At 38.4% G+C, this 24,528-nt stretch overlaps 1 protein-coding gene across 1 annotated transcript in view; it reads left to right on the top strand.

Moving 5' to 3' along the window:
- Positions 1-4,799: 4,799 nt before the first annotated feature.
- The window catches only part of TRPM1 (transient receptor potential cation channel subfamily M member 1), a 93,125-nt gene continuing 73,396 nt past the window's right edge, over positions 4,800-24,528 (top strand). Inside the window, exons 1-3 of the mRNA XM_030456730.1 lie at positions 4,800-4,816; positions 5,119-5,241; positions 18,525-18,631. Coding sequence (XP_030312590.1) covers positions 5,166-5,241; positions 18,525-18,631 — 183 coding nt within the window. The 5' untranslated portion in view covers positions 4,800-4,816; positions 5,119-5,165. The remainder of the gene's footprint in view (positions 4,817-5,118; positions 5,242-18,524; positions 18,632-24,528) is intronic.

Here is a 24,528-nt window from a genome sequence, read left to right as displayed (position 1 = left end):
GTAATTTCTAAATGCTTTTTATTTCAAGATGATGAGAAATACTCCTGTTAGTCATTTCAGAGTCCATTGAAATGTGGCAACAATTTTCCCTCCCCCAAGTTACGTACACATTGTCAGTCTGTTTTGAACAAAGGATGAATACAGTAAGCATCATCTCAACTGTCAGTAGCAGAGGAGATGGGGAGAGTGGGTGTCCACATCTAATGCTTTCAGTTTTGCAAGTCTCCCTTCAGCCTTTCAGGGAAAAGCAGCAGGTTGTCTCCATTGTGCAGGACAGCTTCCCTCCTTCTTTACCCTGGAGCACAATTACCTGCACTCTGCTACCCAACCACTTTTGGCACCAGTGATATCTCTGATCAGAAACTGCCCCACTGTGACGTACATTGAAAATAAAGCCAGTTGCTTTAGTGCCTCTGCCAGCAAAGCTGTGTTATGGCAAGTGAGCATGACTCAGTGTGAGTGAGTTGGGAGTGTCTTTGGTACATTCATTTTATAGCTTTATTGGGTACTAGGGGATTTGCTCACTTTTCAGGACAAAGACTGTGCTCATCCCCATACCCTTTGCTCCCAGCTCCTTTAATATATAACTAATCAGTCAGTGGCAGAGAGAGTTTACCTTAGGGGTGTCAGAGGTTGAAAAGAGCAAAAGTAATCTCTTAAGTGCAGGAACACCCTCATCACTTTAAACCACAGCATTAGAACAGTAGTCTCAAGTGTGCATTAGTAATGCTTTTGCCCTTTGCTCTCTGGGGTTGTGTGATTTGCTCTACAAACACTTTATGAACCTCTTGAGACTGTGGCACCATGTTATTCTTCAAAAGCGCCCACTAGGAAATTCCCACTGTGTAACAAAGTGGGCTTCTGTCACAACGTGTGTAAATAACAAGGGACAAATGATACCTTGTGGCAGGATTTGTTCTGATACATACAGGTCTCTAAACTATGCACACAAAAAAAGTTACCTAGTTCTGAGACTTGATAAAATTATCAACGTTGTTTGGAAACAGTGGAAAGGTTCAGTACCCCACAAATCCTTAACTGCAGAGACAAAATGAGGAAGTAACTGGAGGTTAGCCTTGTTTGGATACGGGTGCTCTGGAGACTCATCTTTACTTTGAAGAGCTGACAAAGTGAAGGCAGCTGAGCTGAATAAATTGAGGGCTACATTATCTGCAGCCCTTTATTGTGCTACGCAGTATCAGTCACTTGCACTGAGGTTGCTCATCACAGTATGTTGCCAGAGAGGATTTATCTGCTGAAGCTGTTTGGAACCCTAAGGAGTTTTGGTCCAGAGTTTATGGTCAGTCTCTTGTAAAGCTGCATTATAAAATTCTATTTCATGAGTGTAAAAGACCTTACCTGCCTAGTTTGGTTTCATGTGACAATAAGAATAGCTGTGCTGCAGGCCTCATTAACCTGCATACCTGTATTCTGCCTTTCGTTTCATTAGAATAACAATAACAACACCAAAGAGAAGTACTCAGAGAACTAACAGAGGAAATGCCATAAACTAGCCTGTCATTCTTCAAAGGGCAGCAATTTTCTAGAACTTTCAGAAGGCATTTTCAGAAGCTTACACTCTCATTTTTTGTTCCTGGACTCACTTTGTATTATTTGCTTTTGGACTACTTGATCAGTTATTATTTTGCAGTGCAGATGTCACTTCATATAACAGATGATATAAAGAGATCATCACTGAAATGTTTGTGTCATTGTAGCCCTTACTTAGCCAAGCCCCACTAAATTTGATGGGAGTAAACACTCAGGTTAATTTGTGTCAATCAAAATTTACCTGCATATTTCACAGAAAATATTTACTCTTATTGATGTGTTGTGCTTGAAATTTACAGCATAGAAGCTTTAGGGACTGGAAACGTTCTTCAGTGTCATGGCTGAAAATATCTAATGAAAAAAAAGATATTATAGTTGGGAGAAAACAATAAAAGATCAGAATTTCACAGCTGACAGTAGAATAGACCATGTGTCTTTTCCTGTTTAGTCCCACTGTGGTGGAAATAACTAAAGATTGATCTTAAAATCTTTTTCAAATATGTTTAGTACTACAGAAGGAAGATATACATTTTAATAGTATCTATCAGAATTTACCTTGGTTTACATAGATAAGAAAGATACAGTGAGGATTTTTTGTTTATTTTTCTTTTTAATTATTATTATTAATCTAGTTATACAAGTCTAGCAAGGCTGGCTTCATGCCATGGGTTGTTTTTCGTATGTTTAAGAAAGTAATTAGATTTGGATAGTTTTGGGAACAAGTGGTTTTATACCCACATAATCTGACTAAAATTCTGCTGTTTCATTTGTGGGTTCTCTATGTTGTTGTAATGAAATGAAGTGGATATTGCACTAATGTAAATATTAGTGACAGAGTAATAGAATGTGAGGTATTCAATCATGTTGACTTTAATAAAAAACCCAAAACAGATGTGCCTAGCATTCATTAGTTTGTTGAACAAAGCAACTGTAAGGCACAATGATGATAGATGCATAGAATAATTTGGATTACAAGGCACCTCTAAAGGTCATGTAGTCCAAACCCCCTGCAATAAGCAGGGACATCCCCAGCTACATCAGGTTGCTCAGAGATTGGGTATAGCTAATAGGTATAGCTATGAGTGCAGTTAAAGTTATTTTGTGTGTGTTTGGCAGTAATTCCATCCTTAATTTTGGTCTGAGTGTAACCTGCAACTATTCTTTCACTTTTGATGATGTGTCTCAGGACTAACTTTTTTTAACTGAAGCCTTGCATTTTTGCAAGGGTCTGATCTAAAGTAGCTGAAAAGTTTCACCTCTTTTCAGTGGGTAATGAACAAGGAGACATGTAGTGAGAAAGTAAAGAGTCAAACTTGCAAGTTGTAACAAGAGAGATTTTCCAGGTGTGGACCCCAATAGTTTTAAGTTCCCATGAAGTCATTAAGTAAAAAGCTTTTTACATATATTTGTTCAAGAAACATTTAAGCAGTTTTGTTGAGACCCTTATGGAAAATAAATATTGAAATAAATAATGAAAGTGAGTATGTGAACTACAAAATCTCTGCCCACATGTATTAACTGCTGGATCTGCTCAGTTTTCTGCTCTTCAAGATATTTAGTTCAGTCTGGTCGCTGGCATGTTCAAAATACTACATGTAACAAATAATCTTTGAAAAATACATTGCAGGATATGATGGCATATGCTGTTGTCTCATTTAACAAGGAATTAATGATGGAGAAGTGAAGTGACTTTGCCCAGGTCTGAAATAATGTAGTAGCAGTACTGGCTTTCTAAGTGGCTATGTCTTGAATAGCTAACTCTGTGTTCTTTTGGACACTTAAAACTTATCCTCTTCCTGACATAATTTTTTTTTTTTTTAAAGGTCTGAATGGAAACACAACCAAACAGAATCTGGGTGAGTTCTATGAACAGAAAAGGCTCATCACTCCACTGTGTCTTCCCGTGAAGCAAGTTGCTTTTCTACATGCTGTGCTGAGGGAATACTGGGGCTGCACCAGGACCTGAGGTCAGAATTGTTAAATATTAACTTTCCAAGTAAAAGCATAGACCTGTGTTTGGGAACATAGGCTTGGGGACTGTTCTCTGGAAGTGACTCAGGCAATGTTCTGTTGGCACTCTAGGCAGTATTAGATTTGGGGAGTCATATATTTTCCTAGGCTGACTCGAGTTTGGCCTGCAGACAAAAGTTTACTCTTATTTCTGTATTTAGAGTGTAAGAGCAGACATGCTCAGAATTCTGAGAATTTTCTCTTCCTGGTCTTTTCCAAGAGTACAACAATTTAACAATAGTTGTGCAGGTGATAGATTATTTTTAAGATGGATTCCTAAATCGGGGAATCCTAATGTAACATGACTGCTTGCCTACTGCAGGTTCCCTTGGCTAAATTTGGCTAGCTTTTACAGTGAAGCAGTGTCTGAAACTAGGCTAAGTAGGCTAATAGGATGGAGGAGTCCAAATAATTGTCTGAAAGGGAGACAGTGTCATAAGCTTATGTATTATTGTGCAGCAGTGAGGCTATAAGATAAAAATCCATATAGAACTGATTTCATTAGTGTCTGTGCTCATGAAATTCATGGGTTTAGATGTTGTTTGGAGACCCTTGTCTTGAGCACAATGCTTCTTTATATACTCTGCTGCAAGAATTAGGAAGCTCTTCTGCCCTGGAAAGTATAGATTTTCTTGTGGTATCTGAAGCATACTTGAACTGTTCTTAGAAAAGCAATGTTGTATATCTATGAGTTAAAATTTAAACTTGACTGTTGGCCTAATTGCCCTCAGTGAGTCCAACAGAAACTGCTGCTAGTAACTAATGACTCATTCCAGTTAGTGATAAGGCACATAGGCAGGACTGTGTCCCTTGCTAACTGGACAGTACTTGTAGTCTCTGGGGAGTTCCTATACCAGGAGAATCTGGCAGCATGAGGCTTCAGGAACATAATTTTTGACAGAGTCTGTGAGGAGTTGCTGATTGTTATGTACAGCCTGGCTCAGTTATTATATACATGTTGCACATGGGAGTTGTATTCTAGTATCTGAGCTTTAGCACTGATTTATAACATGGCATGTTCAATCTTGAAGCGCGTGATCAAGATGACACTGTCTTGTTACATCACAAGGCTTTTGAAAACTTTATCTCCCAATGGAACTTGCAAAGTCCTCTTCCATGCCCAACACAGAGTGAATTTCATGCATAAATGCATTTCTTTAAAGCTATTTGAGATCCTAGAAATTCAGATGATATTTAGTAGAGTATTTCAGAATTGCAAATCTCACTAATCTTCAGGAAAGCAAACGGATTTAAGGTATACAGTAGCACTTTTTTATACTATTGTTTGCATTGTAAGGCATCTGTTGAAAAAATACTTGAATATTTATACTTATTTTGGAAGTTTGCCTTTGACTTCATTGGGAATGGTTTGTAAAAAGAGTCACTAGTCATGATCCGACTTTATTATCACACAGTGTTGTTTTGTGATTGAATAGTTGCCTACAATAAGTGGTCTGTACAGTTTGTTTACTTGGTATTAGGAAAAACATGAGTATCATTCTGTTAGGAATTGTGGAACAGTCCTGCTGAGAAGAGATGTGTTTGTCTCCTCTACAGGCCTTCCTTGTCTGTGGTGTTCAGACTACATTTTCTGGAAAACTACAATGGGAAGAAAAATTGCATCTCCCCTGTCCTCCTCCTCTCCTGTCCCTGGAAAGAATGTTCTATTGTTTGTGAAAGGTAGGTGCTTTGGGTAACAACTGCAATTAGCAATGTGATAGATAATGAATATTAACAGTGGTGTTTTAGAACATAAGTCAGTATCTGACCATTTGAAAGTGAAACTAGAGCTCTGTCAGACCTTACACCATCCCTCTGATGACCACTGAAGGTTTGCTAAGATATCTTTGGTAGCATGTTTGAGAAGCTTTTGGTGGAGACAGCAGACTAAACTTAAGGATGATCCCACACAGCTGTTTTGTTCCAGTCCCATAATGGACCTTCAGATGTATTTCACTCCTGAGTGAATTGGTTTGTATTTCAGCCAAGGCACCAGGGCTGAGGAGTGCAGCTTTGTGTGTCACTGTGTTTATGTACCAAGATTACTGAGAAACCAAGTAGGAATGCAGCTGTGAGCCCTTAAGGAGCATGCCATGGAAAACTAAAACACGAAGTGTGTGTGCTGCATGAGGGGAATGTACCCAATGTTTTGCACATTCCAACAGAGGCCTCAGTAAAGACTGGAATTTTAATTCTCATCTGACAACATTCCACAAAGACAACTTACATTCCCTTCCAACTTCCCCATCTCAAGAGATTAATTTTAAAAAATATTTTGGCTTATTTATTCTTCCTTGGCTATCAAGTAACAGTTGGAGTGTCAGCACTCAGAAGAGATCATCTGGGGTACTTTTGTTTAGTTCCTAATTTGGATTCTCTGGGATTCATTAGCATTGTCTGTTTTCCTGCTTGTTGTTATTAGCAATTCAGCTTCTTATGTATTGTCATTCTAAATCAAGATAAGAAACATTGCATGCTGCATTGATACCACTGCAGGGACTCTCCAAGTTTCTTTTTACTACATCCAGGGACCCTCACATGCATGCCTGTTGGTATAATACAGGGCTGTTAGAAAGACAGGAAAGAGGAGAGGCAGTGACTCATGTTTACTTTTTAACAGCACAATTAAAGTACAAAACCCTACCTGTCCCAGTAGGAACAAAGATCTTGATCTGCACAACTCCTCCTCTACTGTGTTTATTCCAGGTTTTTAGTTCTGAATACAAATATGGAAATTAAGCCAGTGTTTAAGGAATTTGAATGAAAGACTTGTTGGCTTTGAATCTGACATAAATGTGAAACCAGGAGAACCAGACTTTGCACACAGTCATCTGTCCATTTTTGGTGTACAAGCTATATACAGAAAAGTGCAGAAGTCTGTTTCCTTGTGTAAGTTGGCCTATCAGCATTGATAATATCCCAATTAAGCCACAGCTGATAGCTAAAGCCATGGTAACTAGTTGCTTAGCTTAGCTGGAATACAAACAATGAGACTAACGATTTCAAGCTAGGAAGCTTTTTCTCTTTTTCTAATTTTAGTAATTCCAGTAATAGGCACAGTAAAACTTTTTATTGTAGTAGTTTCTGTTAAGTACTGTTCAACAAAATGTGTCAGCTTGGGAATCTAACTGCCAGTATTTTCTGCCTGTCTTTCCCTTTTTTGTTAAGAACCAACTTGCCTTTTAATTGATAGTCATGCTTTTTAGAATATCAGTTTTGGCCCATACTGTGACATGGCCCTAAGAAGCAGAGTACAAGACCCACAGCCTAGCAGGAGGGAAGACAAACTACTTTTCCATTTCTGTGATTCTAGACAGAAAATTTACAGTATGTAGACACGATCTCATTTCTGACGTAGGTCAGCAACATTGTGATCTCTGGTCCTGTTCTTGGCAGACCTTTTATACCTGGATTGTCACTGGGGTCCTGAGAAGCTTCCAGCTTATTGTTCTCTACCTGACCAGGCTTCTCTGACCCCTTTGCCTTGGCTAAATGTGCTAAGGTATGGGTCAGGATCTTTCTTCATAACTTTAATTACTTTCTAGCATAGATTAAGACCTCTCAAGATGCCAAAACAGATGTGCAGCAGAGATTTGAAAGCTAATTAGAGTGTAGGAGGCACAGCTATTTTTTTCCTCTGTGCTTTATAGTACTGCTGTTGAGCTCAGTCATGAACTGCAATAGAATGGCAGGAAGGTTGGAAGGGACCTTAAAGATCCTAGATTCAACCCTCCTGCCATGGGCAGGGACACCTTCCAATAGATCAGGTTGCTCCAAGCCCCATCCAACCTTCTTTCTACTCAAGGGAATGATGCATCTCATCATACATCACATATACACCTTACTATCTGTGCTTTGGATGGGAGGAAAGCTTCCCTGCAGCAGTACCACACAGCGTGATAGGGAGGGATCTTCTAGGTAGGAAAAGAAGCAAACAGTGCATTGTTCCTGTTTTTTGTGTCACCCGTTTTAGATGGCCTGGCTGCCTCACTACAGTAGGGGTCACGCTGGCTCTAATAAAATTCATTGTTATAAAATGACGCTGAGACGTTATGAAAAATGCCTGGGCCATTGCAGAAGCTGCCCAAACCCTTCAAGACATCTCAGAATCCTCACCCCACCCCATGTCCTGTAGACATCACACACTTGAAAATACCTGGAAGATGCACTTCCTGTGATATATCAGCTCTCTGTAGCATGCTGGCAGCATAGAAGGGTAGTCAAGTGTAAGTTGTCCCTTAGGAAGACCCTTTCCAGAAGGAAAGTATTTTCCTTTGTCTCCTTAGAAAAGATGATGGCTCTGTGCCAGTGTATCTGCCAGACTGCTCTGTAGCATGGGCCACAGTGGAGGTGTTCAGAACACAGTGTGCTCTGACTGCCTTCTGCTTGGAACACCAAGAACCTGAGCAGACTGCAGAAGTGTCAGTTTACAGCAGACAGAAGCCAAACTGTCCCTTCAGAGGAGGAAGATGGTGACTTAAAAAGTCTCCCCTGTGCAACCTTAAGAACAAAAGCATTGAGCAGTAGAGCTGATAGATTGGGGAGCTGCCTAAAAGGTAGACTTGCATTCCAGAAATAAGTCATATGGTTGTGCCAGTAAGATTTTCTTACAGAGATGTCTTCAGCTTAGCAATCTCCTGATTCCTTTTCAGTCTGCAAACAAATGCAGTGAAGCACCTTCTTCCCTTCTGGTAAGGAGCAAGATTAGCTGGGGGGGAGACTGATGGGCCAGGGTAGGGACTGGAACATTAAATGTTCTGGGAATTGGCAAATGCTCTGGGACAAGACTGAGGGCCCGGGAATCTTAACCTATTTAATTGCCTTGTTGTCCAGCATCCTGAGCAGTGGCTGGGCATTCTCTGAATCTGTATATCTGTGAACACTAACCAAAACAAAAAATAACATTAATTTCTGTCTTTTTAATTTTTATTTTTTTTTACTTCCTCCTTTAAATTGAGCTAGTAAAAAAGCAGAACCTCAATCAAAATTTGGAATTTCTTTGCTTAGTTCTAGTTCAACATTATTTAATCCCTGGGTTTGATAATGTTTACAGTAGAAATAAAGCAATCATCGTTTATGGTAGGTATAAATCTTGTGTATTTTCCAGAAGTTAATAAAATTATAGTTTAAATAGTCTCTTATTACCAGCTGTAAGTCTAATTTTCTAACAAGATACTGCTAATGGTATTAATCTGGCTTCAGGAGTTTTCTTTGTCTAACAATCCCTTAAAGGGCTATGGATTCTTAGAATTTTTGTTTTATCTCTGTGAAATGTAGTTTTGGTGTGAGAGGAGCTTGTTCTTAATATTTTAGGAAAAATATTAAGGATTATTTTATATTCCTTTATTTATTTATTGTTGTTTAGATTTCACTAGATGAATTACTCATACACAGCTTACAGCCTAACAGCATACAATTCCAATCCATCACTGTCTGTAACCTCTCTAAACTGATCATAATTACATTACTGTCATTTCAGTTAGTGCAGCACTTCCTTCACTAGCTGATAAAATTTTGATTGTAATAAAAATACAGTTCTCAAAGAAGTAAATTACCTGAAAATTAATTTGAAAAAAGTATCTCCAGGAATCTCTTTCACTGTCTGCTTCTGTGAAATCTGCCTGTATCTGTGTAGAGCCGTTAGAGCCACTGAGGCAAGTGATCTGTAGCCTGTTGACCACACACTCTTCCTTTGGACCTTCCAGCCTTTGTTGGCTGCTGTTTAGATTTATGGCCCAATAGATCAAAGAGAGAAGTAAAATTAAACAGTATGAAGAGTGGGTTTACAGCCAGTTCTATATAGGCAGATGGAAATACATCTGTTTGGATCATGTTGTGTGATTGAACCTCTTACTCAGTCTCAATTTTTGTTAGGTAGAGGGAAATAATATTTTTTAAATGCTGATAGCTCATATTTTCAGATAAACACTTTAAAGACCAGTGTTCCAGCAGGATTTTTTTTTTTTTTCAGTTTATGATTATTAAGGAAGGATCTGTGGAAAGGTAGGTTAGATATTATCATTGCTTTGGAAAATTTTGCAGTGTTAGCCAATGTCTTCAGAAAATTGTTACTATAGCTTAGAAAACAAACAAGGAACAAGAACTCTCAGAGAACATGTTACTTCCTCTTCAGTGCTGGAAACTTTGTCTCATTCTGCAATAGAAAGATCAGTATCTTCTACAAATTCAGTTTATTAATCCTCTTCTGTCTCCTATAATCTTCATGTCATTCTTGAATCTTTTTCTGGAGTGCCAGCAAGATGTGTCCTGACCTATTTATTTTTGAATTGCTGCTAGACTGGACTAAATGAAATGTGTCTTTTCACCTTTGTTTCAGGTGCAGATAGATCCATCTTTTTGCAGTTTAGTAATATCTGGGGCTGGTAATTTCTTAAGTAGGTTCATATCCCTGGTAAACTGTGACCTTGACCATAAAAAGAAAAAGCACAGAGCCACCATGCCTTCTCCATTTTTACCTTTACCTTTCATGCTTCTGTGAAGAAAGGATAAGCAAAGTACTGGTATGAGGTCAATGATTTAAGTACAAGAGTAGAGAAGAAACTGCCTATCATATTTCTTCGAGAAGAACAATTCACGGAGGGATGTTTGATTCGCAGGAGGATTTAACAGCTATTGCTGCTAATAACAGTGTAATCTGATGACTCCATGCCCCTTTCTCTTCTCTAAGCCAAACGAGTAACTTGCTAGCTCTACCTGCTGGAGCCCGGTCATGTGAATGGTACAGGAAAGCTTGGTTGGACGCACAGGAAAGTGGTAAAAAAAAAAAAAAGAAATGTACTTAAACAAAAGGACTTGGTGTGTGCCATCGAGACTGTGAGAGACCAGATGGGAGCATCCATCTCCCATAAGCACTGGAACAGGTTCCCGAGGGAGGTGGTTGAGTCTCCATCCCTGAATGTGTTTAAAAATCGTCTGGATGTGGTGCTTGGGGTCATGGTTTAGGAGTGGGTCATCAGGAATAGGGTAATAGAGTTAGGACAAGGTTGGACTCTAAAATCTTGAAGGTCTTTTCCAGCCTGAGCAATTCTATGATTCTATGATGTCCAGGGTGCATAAAAAACAAAGAATAATACGTTTTTGTTGTTGTTGCATTAATTATTTTCTAGTTGCTTTAGGACATACAGCACAATTGAAAGCAATTTCATTTAGCATAGTGTACAAATCTGTATAATGCTGTCTTTTACTTTGGCATGTGCCACTGTGCAGAAAACAAGACTCAGAAGTTGTTTTATTTAAACTAAAGCATTCTTTCAAAAGTAGCAGACCACAAATCGACTTCAGTTATAGAAACTGTCCTATTCTGGGCATTTCAGACAAGTACTATGATGAGATGCTGTATTATATGAGATACCAAGGAGAACAGGCAGCTAGACAGCCCCTATGATGAAATGCAGTAGTTCAGGTGAACACAGATTATTCAATGTTACCTGTAGCTAACTGCCATAATATAATTTGTTTAAACAACACCAAAGCAAAAAATGCCTCTTTTTTTTTTTTTTTTTCCTTTTGGCCAAAATTTACAATAAAACATTTTCCTTACAGAAACAGAACAAGTTGTGACACACAAGTCTCACTAAATTCCCTGTGTGTGGTCACATATGCCTTGGAGAATGCCTTACTGAATAATGACATTTTCAGCTGTTTCATTAGTGTTTCATTATGATTACCTGCTAAGTTGCTAGTAGTTTTCTTTTCCATTGTTCTTTCCCCCACTGTAGATGTCAGTAAAAGGTGTTATTAACAGCTCTTCATATTTGTTCTGTTGTTTGGTAATCAGCCTGGTTCTAAGTTACACAATTAGAAAAAATAATTTGGTCTACACCCCAAATTGAAAAATGAACACAAACACTCTTTTTCCTGACATGGCTTAACCTTCTTTGCTTTTTGTAATTGCTGCCATCTGGGGAGTAGTATCAGCCTGCTCCAATCTGCTGTCATTGATTCTGTGAGTGACAGTTCAGCTCATGAATGGAGAGGGTGTGTGACTTCATTGCATATCAGCTAATACTGGAGCTACCTGTGTGGTTTTTAGGCTTAAAAGGCTAATTAGGCTTAATAATTTAGTCTTTTTACTCAAAGCTAACTGTCTAGAGTCCCTTTACCATAATGCTTTCACAGTTACCTGTGACATGGCACTGTTACCTTGGGCAGCCAATAGGTCTCTAACAGGAGTAAAGCCTGTAGTAGTCTGTAGCAGCAAGCAGGCTTAGTCAAGGGAATTAGGAATTAGCCTTTTTTAATACACTGAATAGATGTTTGCACATCCTCTAGCAGAGCTAAAAGAACCTCTGCATGCTAAGGGCTATGGGGAATACTTGGATTTTAAACTAGAAATTATATTACTATATCTCACTAACATACATTCCAAGGATATGGTGCTTTCTTCAAGTCTGGCAATTTAAGTGCTTCTCCTTCTCTTTCAAGGAAAACAGTAAGTAAGGTAGGTGAACAGATTGGGTGCTACTGAGAAAAGAAAATAAGTGTTGTTTTCTTTTCTGCTGTCATCTGAGTGGCTATGGAGCTGCCTGGATTTTTCTCCTGAGTGGTAGTTATCTGTTCCGATGTTTTCTGACACTTGAACTTGCATTTATCTTAAGTAGTTTAAATCTGAGCTATTCTTTTAACACAGTAACATTTTTTTTTGTACCTTGAATATGTTATCTAATCAAAGACTCTTGTACTTAAAAGAAAAGAGCTCTCCTTTATTGTATCTTGAAATTGAATAATGAAAGTACATTTTTAGCCATCTGAAACATGCTTTAAGAAAAAGTACAGAGGTGCTTTTTCTATGTACTTGTTAAATGCTGTCTCAAAGTTCATGTTTCTTTAGTACTCCTACTTGTAGGAGTACTAAAAAGAAAGAATTGCTGGTAAGTAGAACAGTAAAAGACTGAAAAATGGCTGATGCTGTAAGCAAGATGCAAGACGAAGATTTGAAAATAGCTTAATTCTATCTAATTAGTGTTATTTTTGTAGTACAGTCATGATTATCTGTTTCAGTCCCCCTTGACCTGAAACAAGGGATAGATTTCTGAACATTTGCAGTCCATATCACTTTACCAACCACACTGGAATCAAATATGGTCACCCTTATTCGAGATGACCACAAAAAAGAAAATCAAATTGAATCAGCACAGTAGCTTTCCTGGTATCTGTGTTGATTAAGGAGCTTGGTGTTGGCTTAGTCACCAGCTGGGCCTTGACTGGCTCAGACAAGGAGTTGCCTACACTTCATTCTCACTCAGATGAGAACTTGAGAATTTTGCAGGACTGAATCTGTGCACAGAAGCCAGGAAGCACGAGTGAATATGAATATAGCAACTCCCTGTTTACCTGACAAATCAAAGAGAGGTCAATGGTAGCAATAAAACCTCTAGTGGGTAATTGTTCAAGGCATCTTTCTACTTCAAAGTTCTTGTTAATTTTGCTGCAGAAATCTTGTTTGGTATACAGTTTTCTGCTAGTAATATCAATTTGAATTTTATTAACATTTGCCTTCATCCTTTGCTCAGACAACACAAGCTGGGAAATGAAAAATAAGTTGTGAGCATACGTAGTTCTTCCAAGAATCCATGTTGCAAGGACAGCTTGGGGAAAATATGGGTTAAGCTAAGGAAGCAAGTCACACATGGTCAGGATAAGTGTCTGCAAATGGAGTCAGTCAGGGAACTAGTAATCAGGAGTAACTGCATGTGTTCAAAGCCACAAATGCTTTCAGTCTTGTTTCCACTTCAAGCCAGTTGTCAGCCTTCCATCACAACTAATATAAAAACTTCTGCATCCAACCAAGGCCAAGTTTTCATCTTAAAAATACTAATGGTCCAGTTGCTGTATCACTACCTTTCTTTCCTGTTCACTGAGGTTTTTTTTTCATTCACAGTTACAACTAGATGTGTCCTTATAAAATAACCTTTTGGTGTTCAGCTTTCTGAGTTTTATTAGGGAATACTAATTCTACTAATGGATGCCAAAATACTACTTCCTCAAATGTGTTTTTTCTTTTTAGTACTAATATTTTTCACACAGTATTGTGAGAGTAGTGGATAGTGAGAAAGCAGTGTACCCTTACTTTCCCAGTATATTTGCTTAATAACAAAAACCTGAACCATGTGGTAGTACCAATTTAATTATTTTGGTGTGATTCCAGAAAGTTAAGGCATGGACCCTGTTGAGCGAGATACTGCACACAGAAGAAAGAAGTGATTAATGCCTGCATGTGTGGATTTGACTGGGTTTACATCACAAGTATACAGCCATGTGATAATGGCATTGATTCCTGTTATATATAGTTATTCCTTAATGAACCATATGTCGAAGTTCTGATTGAAATCTGTGTATGATGAGGATTACTTGGCTGTGATGAAACAATATGACAACATTTTTCTAACTTAGCAGTTGGCCCAATCCTGAAGGTTCTGGAAAAGCCTTGTACATATTGACTTCATTCAAAGTGGAATTCAGGGGAAAATGCCCCCAGCTGTACCAGGTGGACATGCATCCCCAGATGCAGGTAGACAAATGACATTGCTCTTACTGATTGTACAAGCAGCAGTTGGATGGTACTTGGCGTGGAACAAACACTCATTTTGCAGCGTGGCTTTCTGGTGATCACTGTGGGAAGGGACTGATGGCACAACAGAAGTGAGTGAGGCCACTTGCAGTTCAGCAGAGCCACCAGCTACTGTGTTCATGGGCAGAGAAGTACAGTGGTTGTGCTGTTCCTGCTGAGAGCTGCGACAGCTCAGAGCCTCCGGGTGCTGGCAGTCATACTGGGATAGTTCTCTGCCAGCCACAGGAAGTCTGTCCCTCTGCCTGCAAGGCATCTTTGTGCTGATGTGCAGAATTTCTCTCTTCTGGGAGCTGTCTGTGCTGCTTTGCTCATACAAAAAGTTGACTGCCCAAATGTGAATTAGTAGAGTCTGTAACAGCTGGACTGTCTTGTATATATTATATTTTTAACAATCACAATACAGTTTGAAAAACTGCTTTAAGAACTTTTCCTTTCTGAAGCCACCTTAAGGCCAATGGTGCAGCAGAAAGTGCACTAAACATTCACATAGCTGCAGTCTAGATGGTTTGTTCCAGCAGATATGTATTTTACACTCCTGAGCTTTTCCTAGCTCAATGAGTAAACATATAGTCTTAGCTGACTGCAGAAAGATTAGTTTACTTCATTGGACTTAGTCTATGACATAGACTGTGATCCTATTACTGCAAGATCAGGTGGGATTGTAGTTTTTTATTGTCTCACTTTGCTCATTTGACCATAGCATGGTTTTTTTGGAGCAGTTTTCTGTCTTTATTGGTGTCTGAGACTTTATAGTCAGGAGAGGAAGAAGGTGAACGCTTTTGTAATTGAGGTCATTTGATCCCAGCTACAGAAATGTTGGGAAATTGACTATGAAAGGGATAAAGAAAAGTTCTCACCCTATTATGTTTCCCTTATCAATGTCACTTCTTGAAATTTAGCAAGTAGGGGAGAAAATCCAGCATCATCTGTCATTGATCTGGAGATCAATGTGACACACATTAGTCAGTTGGAATATAGTACTGTGATAAATGTTCCCAGCAGAAAGAGAGAATCTGTGACTGAAGGAGTTGGCAAAGGTGGGAATTCTCTAATTGCTTCTAGACAGAGATCTGCATAATTCATCTGTCACAGGTAACTTGCATTTGCCTCTCATTGTAAGAGGACATGGCAGTCTAAGTCTAGATGTTGTAGTGATCTGCAGCTGCTCAAAAGCTTTATGTTTCAGAGCGTTAACTTAGCACATCTCACCACTAAGCATGAACTGCAATAGTGTCATAATCAATGGATAAAAGGGGTGAGATGTGCCTGCCAGTGTGTAAGTGAGAATGCACGATGCAGTTTTTCTCTATTGTGGGCATTATGGTAACTATTCTTGCCAGTCCCAAGAGATCAATAAAAATGTTAAAGGTTTTGCCCTATTTTCTATAAGCAAAAAGCAAAGTACATTTTTCCCTGGTGCTTGGTAGGCAGATGAGAGCAATGGCTTTTTTTTTTTCCTAGTTGGCTTCTTAAAATCTCCCTCAATTTAATAAGGTTTCACTACTTTGATGCACATTTCTTTACAAATATCTGTCAACAGAAGTTAAAACACTGCAATGAGAAAGCATCAAACTGAGTGGAATATCACAGAACTCGGTGAGATAAGCTTTGAGAATAAACAGGGACCGGTGATACAGCAAGAGGTGCTAAGCTCTGTCAGCCCAGCCCATCCAGGAGATGCTGGTTCATTGCTGGCTGATGTGTGATAGATACAGAATTGTGTATCATCTGTGATAGGTAAATGTATCTGAAATAAGGATATTTCTAAGTGCCAGAGTTATAATGCAGAGAAGGGGAATCAATGCTATTATTGTTTCTTCTCCTTTCCTTTTCTTACTTTTAGTGCTGTGTGAACTCTGAAATGAGAAATCTGATTTATGTAGCTGAGTCTTCTAAATGAACATCCCTCCAAGTTCGACTGGTTTCCTTTTCTTTCTCTTTTGACAAGTTACATTAAGGTTGTCTATGTACATTAATTAATTAATGTTACATTAATGTACTTTGAAGATCTTGCAAAATTTTTTACACTATTGCTGTGAAGAACTGTGGGTTTTTCAGTACAGTTGTGAAACAGTGAACAGTTCCAGTGAAAAAGCAGGGGTTATTAGCTGAAGCACATTGCAAACAATAATAGTATTTGCATCTGTCCAAGGACTCCAAATGATTTTACAAATACTAGGGATCTAAGGAGTCTTTGCATAGTTTTATATGATTGCTTCTTTTGTTCAGATACAGAAACCAGGGTATGAGAAATACAGGATGACGTGGGCGTGGTCCCATAGAAAACCAGGGCCAGGAAGAGATTTGTTGCTTCTCTAGTCCTCACTTCTTAATTTATTGCACCCCTTGTGTTTACTTTTATCTTGTAGATAGCTCATACTTCATGGAGTGTTGGTTTTGCATCAAGGTGTATTGCACGTGCACATTTCTAGGTCTATTTCTAGGTCACAGTTGCCATTGTTCCTATCTGGTATGAGGGTTTTTTGTATTTTTGTGTATTATTTTTCTAATCTGAAAAGCAGTTTTCACAATCGGAGCCAACATGGTTATGTACAATGCCAGTACCCTATGGTTTCAAAAAGCTCACTGACCTTTCCTTACAGTAATGTTTTTAAGCCTCTCCTGGAAAAATAATTTATTAAGATGGAAATTTCAGCATATTTCAACTTCCCCGCATGTTGTAAAAGGAGTTAAAGATTAGACATATTGATGCTTACATTTCTAAAGGGAGCACAAAAAAAACCTGATGAAGAATTCTTTCCCTTCAAGAAAATGTATTTTGCAGACTATCCACCAGATGGAGCTGGTGATGCTAAAGAAAGTGGCGTGAGTGAGCACCAAGCGTTTCTGATTGAAGATAGGAAATGCACGTGGCAGTAATAAATACGTGTTTGGAATTTCACGATGGAAGTCAAGGCTGTAAGAGAACTTGCACATTAACTTACCCATTAACAAGCAACCTAATGGAAATCTGTCCTTTCACTCTTTTAGAAGTGATAGCAATTAAATTATCCCCCAATAAGCAGTTGATTCTTTCATCCTTTGCTTTAGTTGCTGGTAGATTCCATTTAACTGGCTTTGTGAGACTGCATTGCATCGAAAAAAGTACAAACCCCCTTTTGCTTTAAAAGATGTGATGCTGAAGCTGATTCTTTTCCATTTTTATACAGTACACTTTAAAGTCTTTTTTTTTTTTTTTTTTTTTTTTTTTCCATCCAAGGGCCACAACCAGTGGCTGTGGTTCTACTACTGAAATAATTCTCTTTTGCATTCTGGATCTGGAGTCACTCTGCTCATACCCACTAGGCTTTCAGCATCTTCCCAATCTGCCCAGCATGAGGCTCTTGGTGCTCTCATTTAGCTCTAGTTTGGTGTTGTAATAACAGGGCTAAACAGTCCAATTTTGTTACAGAGAAAAAGTAGCTGCATTAATATACAGTTTCAGATATGATGATTTCCAGGATTTTCTTCTAAGCTTCCTTTCTTAAATTCTTGGGCTGCTGAAAGCAAGGGGACTAGAAATGCACCTAGTTCAAGGATGACAGCCTACCTATGCCTCTTGCAAAGTAACCACAGAGATACAAGTCTTGAATCCTTCTCAGAGGTGCAGAAGGAAAAAACAAGGGCAGTAATTTGTAGCACAGGAAGTTCCAGAGGGGCATAAGGAAAAAAATGATAGTGGGGAATAGTTGAGAACTGGAGCAGGTTGCCCAGAATGACAGGGAACAGTCCTAGGAGATTTTCAATATTCAGCTGGTCAAAACCCTGAACCACTTGATCCAAATTTCAGGTTGACTTTCCTTTCATCAGGGGGTCAGACTAGCTGTGCTTGCAAGGGCATTCCAGCTATTTTTCTATGATTCTATGAATACAGGGAAGCTGAGTCTATCCACAGGGGTGATGTGACAGAGACCTGATAGGTTTCTGCAGCTTCTACTCCCCAGGCAGGTTATGGAAGTAAGATTAATGGCATAACATGTTGTTGTTTGTATAATCAGTACAGAATGTTTCTAGTATGTGAGGATGGTAACACAGGCATCAATTTACAGGGCCACTGGAACAATCAGAGGTCATTTCTTTACCTTTTCTGTCCACATGTCTCAGGAGGCACGTAATTTCACTTTAAACTTGCTTTTATTCTTAACAGTCAAACACACTGTCCAAAACATGGACAAACAGAGCTGAAGTAAAACCACCACAAAGGTGCCTGCAGTCTTCCTCTGAGATTTTAAAGTGTAGAATTGACTAAATGGAATTTCTTTTCCATAGCTGTGACCTGCCAGTTACATACTGTCTGAGATGTTGTGGTTTTGTTAGGCTTTTTTGTGTGTGTAAACTGCTCCATTTTTAATCCAAATGTCCTTTTCCCTAGGTTACTACAGCATTTCTTTGAGGATAAATAGTTTACAGAAAAAGAAGTCAACTTTCTCTGCCCATCAGACAGCACTCCCCAGCACCCTACAGTGTCCTTATCTCATGGTAGGTAACTAGCACTGAACAATATTCTGTCTGCACTTCATTTTGGGGATAGAAACAAACAGTCAAGGACTGTTGAGGTGTGTAATGGCTAAGACCTGTAACTGTGATAAAATAATAATATAGCACAGTGTATAACTGAGGTGTGAATTGTCAAAGGGCATGGTGCTCCTGCTTTAAGTTTTGTTGTTAAATAGAGTTCTGTAAAAATGGCATCAGATCCTCCAAGGGCTCTTCATTATTTGAGTTCTAGCTTTTTTATGTGGACCTGAGAAAGGTGTCAAACTGCAAAATTATAAACATGATTTTATGAAGTGTTCAAGCTTCTTCAGAGCTTAAAAATGTAATTTTTTAATAATTTTTTCTCTTTAGGGACATATTGCTTTGGAATTTTTTCTTTGGCTGCTTTGATTTCTGCTCCTCCTCATTCATGTTAATAGTTATAGCCCTAATCGTAATGTGTAAAAGCAGCTCTTTAATCTGAAGCTAATGTCATCAACTTACTGAAGATTATTTTTGTTTAAAAGGAAAAGGAAAAAAAACATATTTGGAAGCAGAATGGCACTAATTGTAGCAGAGATTGTGATAAAAAAAAATTATTTGATGTTTGTGTATTTTTTGATCCCTTAGTATCGGTCAATCTGTACCTCAATACCTTTTTCTCTAGCTTAGTGCTAAATTACTTTACCCCCGTATGGAGCATCATCACTGCCTGCTCTGTGTTTATGCTGATAAATGCTGAATTTATTGTCAATAGGTTCTCCTTTTCTTCTTTCCTCCATCCCTTCCTATCTTTGTTGCACATTTGAAAGTACTTGTAGCAGAAATGAAGAAGCACTCAAAAGAACAAGGAGAAAAAAACCTCTAATTCTTCAGCTCTTGGTAAAGAGAAGGAAGAAACCATAAAAAATCCTTAGGCAAGAAAGTGTTGGATTATTTTTTCCAAAAGCAGTAGCCTTTATAATGGGATATGGTGTTGTAGTGGAGTGTTTTGTTTCTTTTGGTTTATAATGAGACTTAACAGTTGGTTTCTGTTCCTGACATGTACTGTGCTGCTTCTGTGATTTTTATGATCTACAGCCAGTGCATCTCAATATCTAGATGTGAGAAGGCTGGAAAATACTGAGTTGTAAGAAAATGAGGAAAGGCAAGTGCAGTGCTGTTATTAGACCACAGAGAAGGCAGTAAAACTGATCAGTGGTAGTTCTTCAGATGTTAAATATTTTTGGGTTTACTGTTTGAAGAGGGCAGGACTCTGGAATGAGGACCATTTGTACTTAGTTTTGCTTTTATGTTTTTCAAAAGTGAACCTACTGCAAAATTGTCTGATTTGGAAAGAAAAGCACTTCATCAGTACTAAGGAAACTAACTTTTACCTTGACTATAAAATGGTAGCTTGTTGGATTCTGCTTATCTCATTTTGGACAGGCCATTCCTCATCTGCTTTGGAGGTTATTGTGAACAACCATGAGGTGTTAGTCCAGTTTTCTGCAGTATTTTACGTGTACTGCAATGAGACAAAAACAGAGGGGAAGTTAGAAGTATGTTAAATAACTGAACTGCATCTCTGAATCTTGGAGAGAGTGCTTAAATGGATTAACAGGATTAAATTATCTTGAAGAGTAATTTTTCCATTTCCATTTATTTTTAGCTTGAGAGAGTAACAGGTTACAGAGTAACAGCACCATAGTGACTGCAGACCACCCAGGCATATGCTCATGTCCTTATGCATGAAAATCCTTGTTGAAGTGTAAAATGGATTTGCTTGTGGGGACATTTATTCAGAAGTTTTGGTAGCAAGCACAATGTAACTCATCATGACTATCTTGGAATAAGCCTTTTTGGAAAAGCATTTATGCAGCACCTAGCACAGTACCAGCAGCTCTTGTTCTTAGCCTAATTAATGAACACCTTTAATGAAATGTAGGTGGTTTTCTTGTTAAATACATGACTGCTTCAATATTGTAGCAGAAATGTCAAAGGACATTGTCATGTTGCTTTTACAGAAAATACTCTTTTAAGACACTTTTTCATTAAAACAAGAAAAAGTTCTTATAGTTTTTGTTTTGTAAACTATTGTCTGCAAAAGAAACTTACCTTTAGTTTAATACACTAAATGCAAATTGAAGGAAGTTGTAATTCTCTATGGCTTTTACATTTAAATCTTTATACAGGTTCAAGCCTCTCTTGCCCCAGCCTAAATTCTGAGAATTATGCACTACTGCTTTCCTTATTGAGTTTGACAGTCAAAGTGAGTGAAAACTTCTCAGTGGACTACAAATCAAAGGTTTAAATCTATCATGTGTTGTGTTTTTTTTTTTTTGAACTGACATCAAACATACCTAATGTGATGATACAGAATAGCTCTGACTATGAACAGTAAGAGCAATGTAGTCTACTTCAGATTTTCTATAGACTCTAACAGCTACAGCTACCTTTAACTTAACTATTCAAACTTTTACAAACACATTGTGATAGGGCCTCTAAGCCGTAGATCTTTCCCAGACTGCAGATGTTAAATTTCCATGGCATGCTATCTATAGGATATACAACTACCTTTTTTTTTTTTTTTTTTTAATGTATGGTCTTGAGTTTTTCATAGTTTAATTAGGAGTTTTAGAACCAGTTTAAAGGTCTTCAACTTCTCTACTGTCCAAGGTACTAATTAATTATCAATCAAATCTGGGAGATTTCTACTCTTTCCTCTCCCAGTGCTGATTTAAGCTATGTAGTTAGACAGATCTGATTTCTGATTTAAACATGAAACATTGGATCAGCTCATCTGGTGAAGTGGAAAACTGACCAAAGTGAGACAGGGGCCTTCAGTAGAAGTGTTTTTCTAGAGGTTTTTTTCTAATGTGGGACTGCACTCCTGAAACCACAAGCTCTTTTGAAAAATCAGTTTACCTTGTGTGTCTAAATCACAGAGCTGTTGGAAGTGCCTGCATGGTGCATGCTTCTGTTCCCCAAGTATAGTGGAAACAGCCTGTCAAGTGTTATGTAGATACAGTGTGGACAAGAACTTCAGCAGAAATTAGTTCCTTGATCTTTCAGCTAAAGTTAAAATTCAGTGTCTGCTGCTGCACTGAGTGCTGGAAGACTTTAATCAGGCTCTTGGATATGAACACCTCCTGTATACTCACGACTTGTAAAAATCCAATATGGTCCTTCAACTGTATCAAAAACAGTAACAGGGAGCCCAGACAGAAGTCTTAGTATCACAGATCCAAAAGGACTGAATTAGTGAATGTAAATTAATGTATTTCTACAGTGTGTCTTGGAGAATAGATTTCTGTTCTGAATTTCTGCTTTCTGAAAGGCATCTCCCTGTTTTGTTTTGGTTTTTATTTATTAAAATACATTAAAATCATCTCTTCTGAGTAATGCAGCCCAGCATCACATCAGGGAATTGTGGTGTCATAACATTGTGACAACACAGACAGTGAGGAGGATGCACCTGTTTAATTCACTGCATTCAGGTCTGTGTTGTAGCTGAGGAAGGGGAACTGCACAAAGAAGCCTTGAATTATTTTTTTTTCCTTGACAGCATTCATGTTGGTTTTGCTTAAGCTACAATATTAAACAGAATTATTCATCATATGCTATTATATGAATGCCTTTCAGCTGTTTTCATAATTATCAAATAAAATTCTAGATTGGAAAGACAGATTCTCGGCACATTAAATCTGTCAGTGGTGATGGCAGTGGCTGCTGTAGTAGCTGCCACCATTTGAGACTATGTCTCAGAACATAACAATGACTTCTGTAGATGAATAAAACAGGATTAATCAAAGGCAATTCTAGTATAAATAGAAGTATTTTGGTTTATTTCAAAGATAAGAGTGTAAACTCACAATAGGGTAGTTTATGACCCAGATATTTTATCTTCTGAAGCTAACTCCATGATAAAGTGCAAAAGACCATGCAGTAATTGGAGTGTTTTGCTGCTAACTGACCAGATATAATGGAGATATATTTTGGTGGGCTGTGTGATGTACATGGAATTTACCAGGCACTACTTGCTGAAGTAGCTTGTAGAATTAAAACTCCCTTCAAGACTGTTCTGTCCGTGCACTATCAGCTTACTGTCCTTGACATAGTTTTATATCCCAGTTTCCAGTTTCTGTCACAGCCTTGTGTACTTAAGCCAAGCCATGTCTTAGAACATCGTTGTGTAACAGCTGTTGTCTTCCCAAAAACTCTAATTTTATCTTCCCTGGTTTTGCCTAGGTTTAATGAAAGGAAGACTTCCTTAGAAAGGACGACTTCCTTTGTGACCCTCTTTACGTTCCTTAACTTGATCCTGCAAACTGTTTGCACTAATGTAATAGAAGTGATTCTCCTGCAGAGCACAAGACTTTTACTCTCCCATTTCCCAACACAACTTTAAGTATGTTGTAAGTTGTCAGCTACTTATTCTTGCTTGCTTGGGAAATTTCATCAAGAAATGTTATGGCTGTGCTGACCAGGACAACAAAATCAGAACATCTTTGTCTGTCAGCCTCTTCCACTTTGGTTTGTTGTGGTTTAGGTTTTCTACACAATTTGCTGTGCCTCCTCTAACCAGCTGAAAGCAGGCACCCACTTCATATTTATCAAGGAACAACAAAGGGATGAACCTGAAAAATAGTAAACAAATAAATGAAAAGTGTGACACTGTAAATAAATCCTGTAAATTAGTCTTGTTTCTGACTTTCCTCACAGTTACAAATCAGCAGTCCCTTTGTATCTTTTTAAAAAGTATCTCTAGTTTCCCTCTGCTCTCACCAATTTTCTTTTGCAAACCAGGCTCTCTAACAGATTCCTGGCTTATGTCTGAGAAGGCAAGTCTTCTGGAGCTGTTTTCTAGTTAATAGTAATTTTGTTGTTCTCTTAAAGTACCCTTTCTCTTCCTCATTTCTTGTTTAGTTTAGCCTAACTGCCTCCTTTTGCTTTCACTCTGTGCCTTCAGGCCCTATAGTACAAAATAGCTGAATTGAGATATTATTAAGAACTTCTGAAGGTAGTACACAGGCCACCTTGCCACAATTCATGATCCCGAATTAATTAGAATCTATCTATGATCTTATGGGTTGTTTGCTTATAAAACCTTGTCTCTCTCATCCCAAGACCTGCTGTAGGCACACTCACCATCAGCAGTTATCCTTTAGAACTCCACCAAACCTCTAGCTCCTAGTCTGCTGAGGACCATCTGCTCTTTTCATGTGCCTTTCTACTGATATCCAAATAATTTCCATCTGACTGCCCTGTGCTTTGCACGAATAAAAACCTTTGGAGCTGCTGCGTCTAAAGTAGATTTACCTTCAATCGCCATTTATTAAATCTCTGTCCATTAAAAACCATAGCTTGCAGAAGCTGTGTGCATTAAGCCTGATTATAGAGTCAGTAGAGAAGAGGGAGGGGGGACAGCAGTTTGTATCAGTGTATTGCCTTGTTTTTCTACTTGGCTGCCTGGCTGGTAATATTTGTGACAGGGTGCACATCAGAACAGTAGTTTCATAATTTGGCTTCGATTTTTGTTTTAAGCATCTGTCTCTCTGTTTGTTTAAGCTGTAACAATGATTGTTGGCCTCAGGAAAAAAGTGCTCAGACTGCATGACTAAAATTAGAGTTTTCTTTAGTGCTGGGGTACTAGGTCCATTATGGAGGGTAAAGGCCAGGGGACTAAGAAAGGAAGAGGAGGAAAGCTTGCAGGTTCCTTGCGGAGGATGAGCGGCTCCTTCAAACGTACTTCATTTAAGGGCTCAGCATCTGGATCACAAAAGGTAAGTCTGCAATTACCCAAACAGTACAATCTGAGGGAAACAGCAGGATACAGTTTGCACCCTTTTTTTTTTTTCCTTTTTCTATTTTTTTTTAATAGGTGGGACAATTACAAATGAGAACAAGTTTGTTTCCTG

The sequence above is a fragment of the Calypte anna genome, chromosome 10, assembly GCF_003957555.1.
Source record: "Calypte anna isolate BGI_N300 chromosome 10, bCalAnn1_v1.p, whole genome shotgun sequence".
Classification (NCBI taxonomy): domain Eukaryota; kingdom Metazoa; phylum Chordata; class Aves; order Apodiformes; family Trochilidae; genus Calypte; species Calypte anna.
The sequence above is the reverse complement of the archived record's forward strand: the minus strand, read 5'-3'. Positions and strand labels throughout refer to the sequence as shown.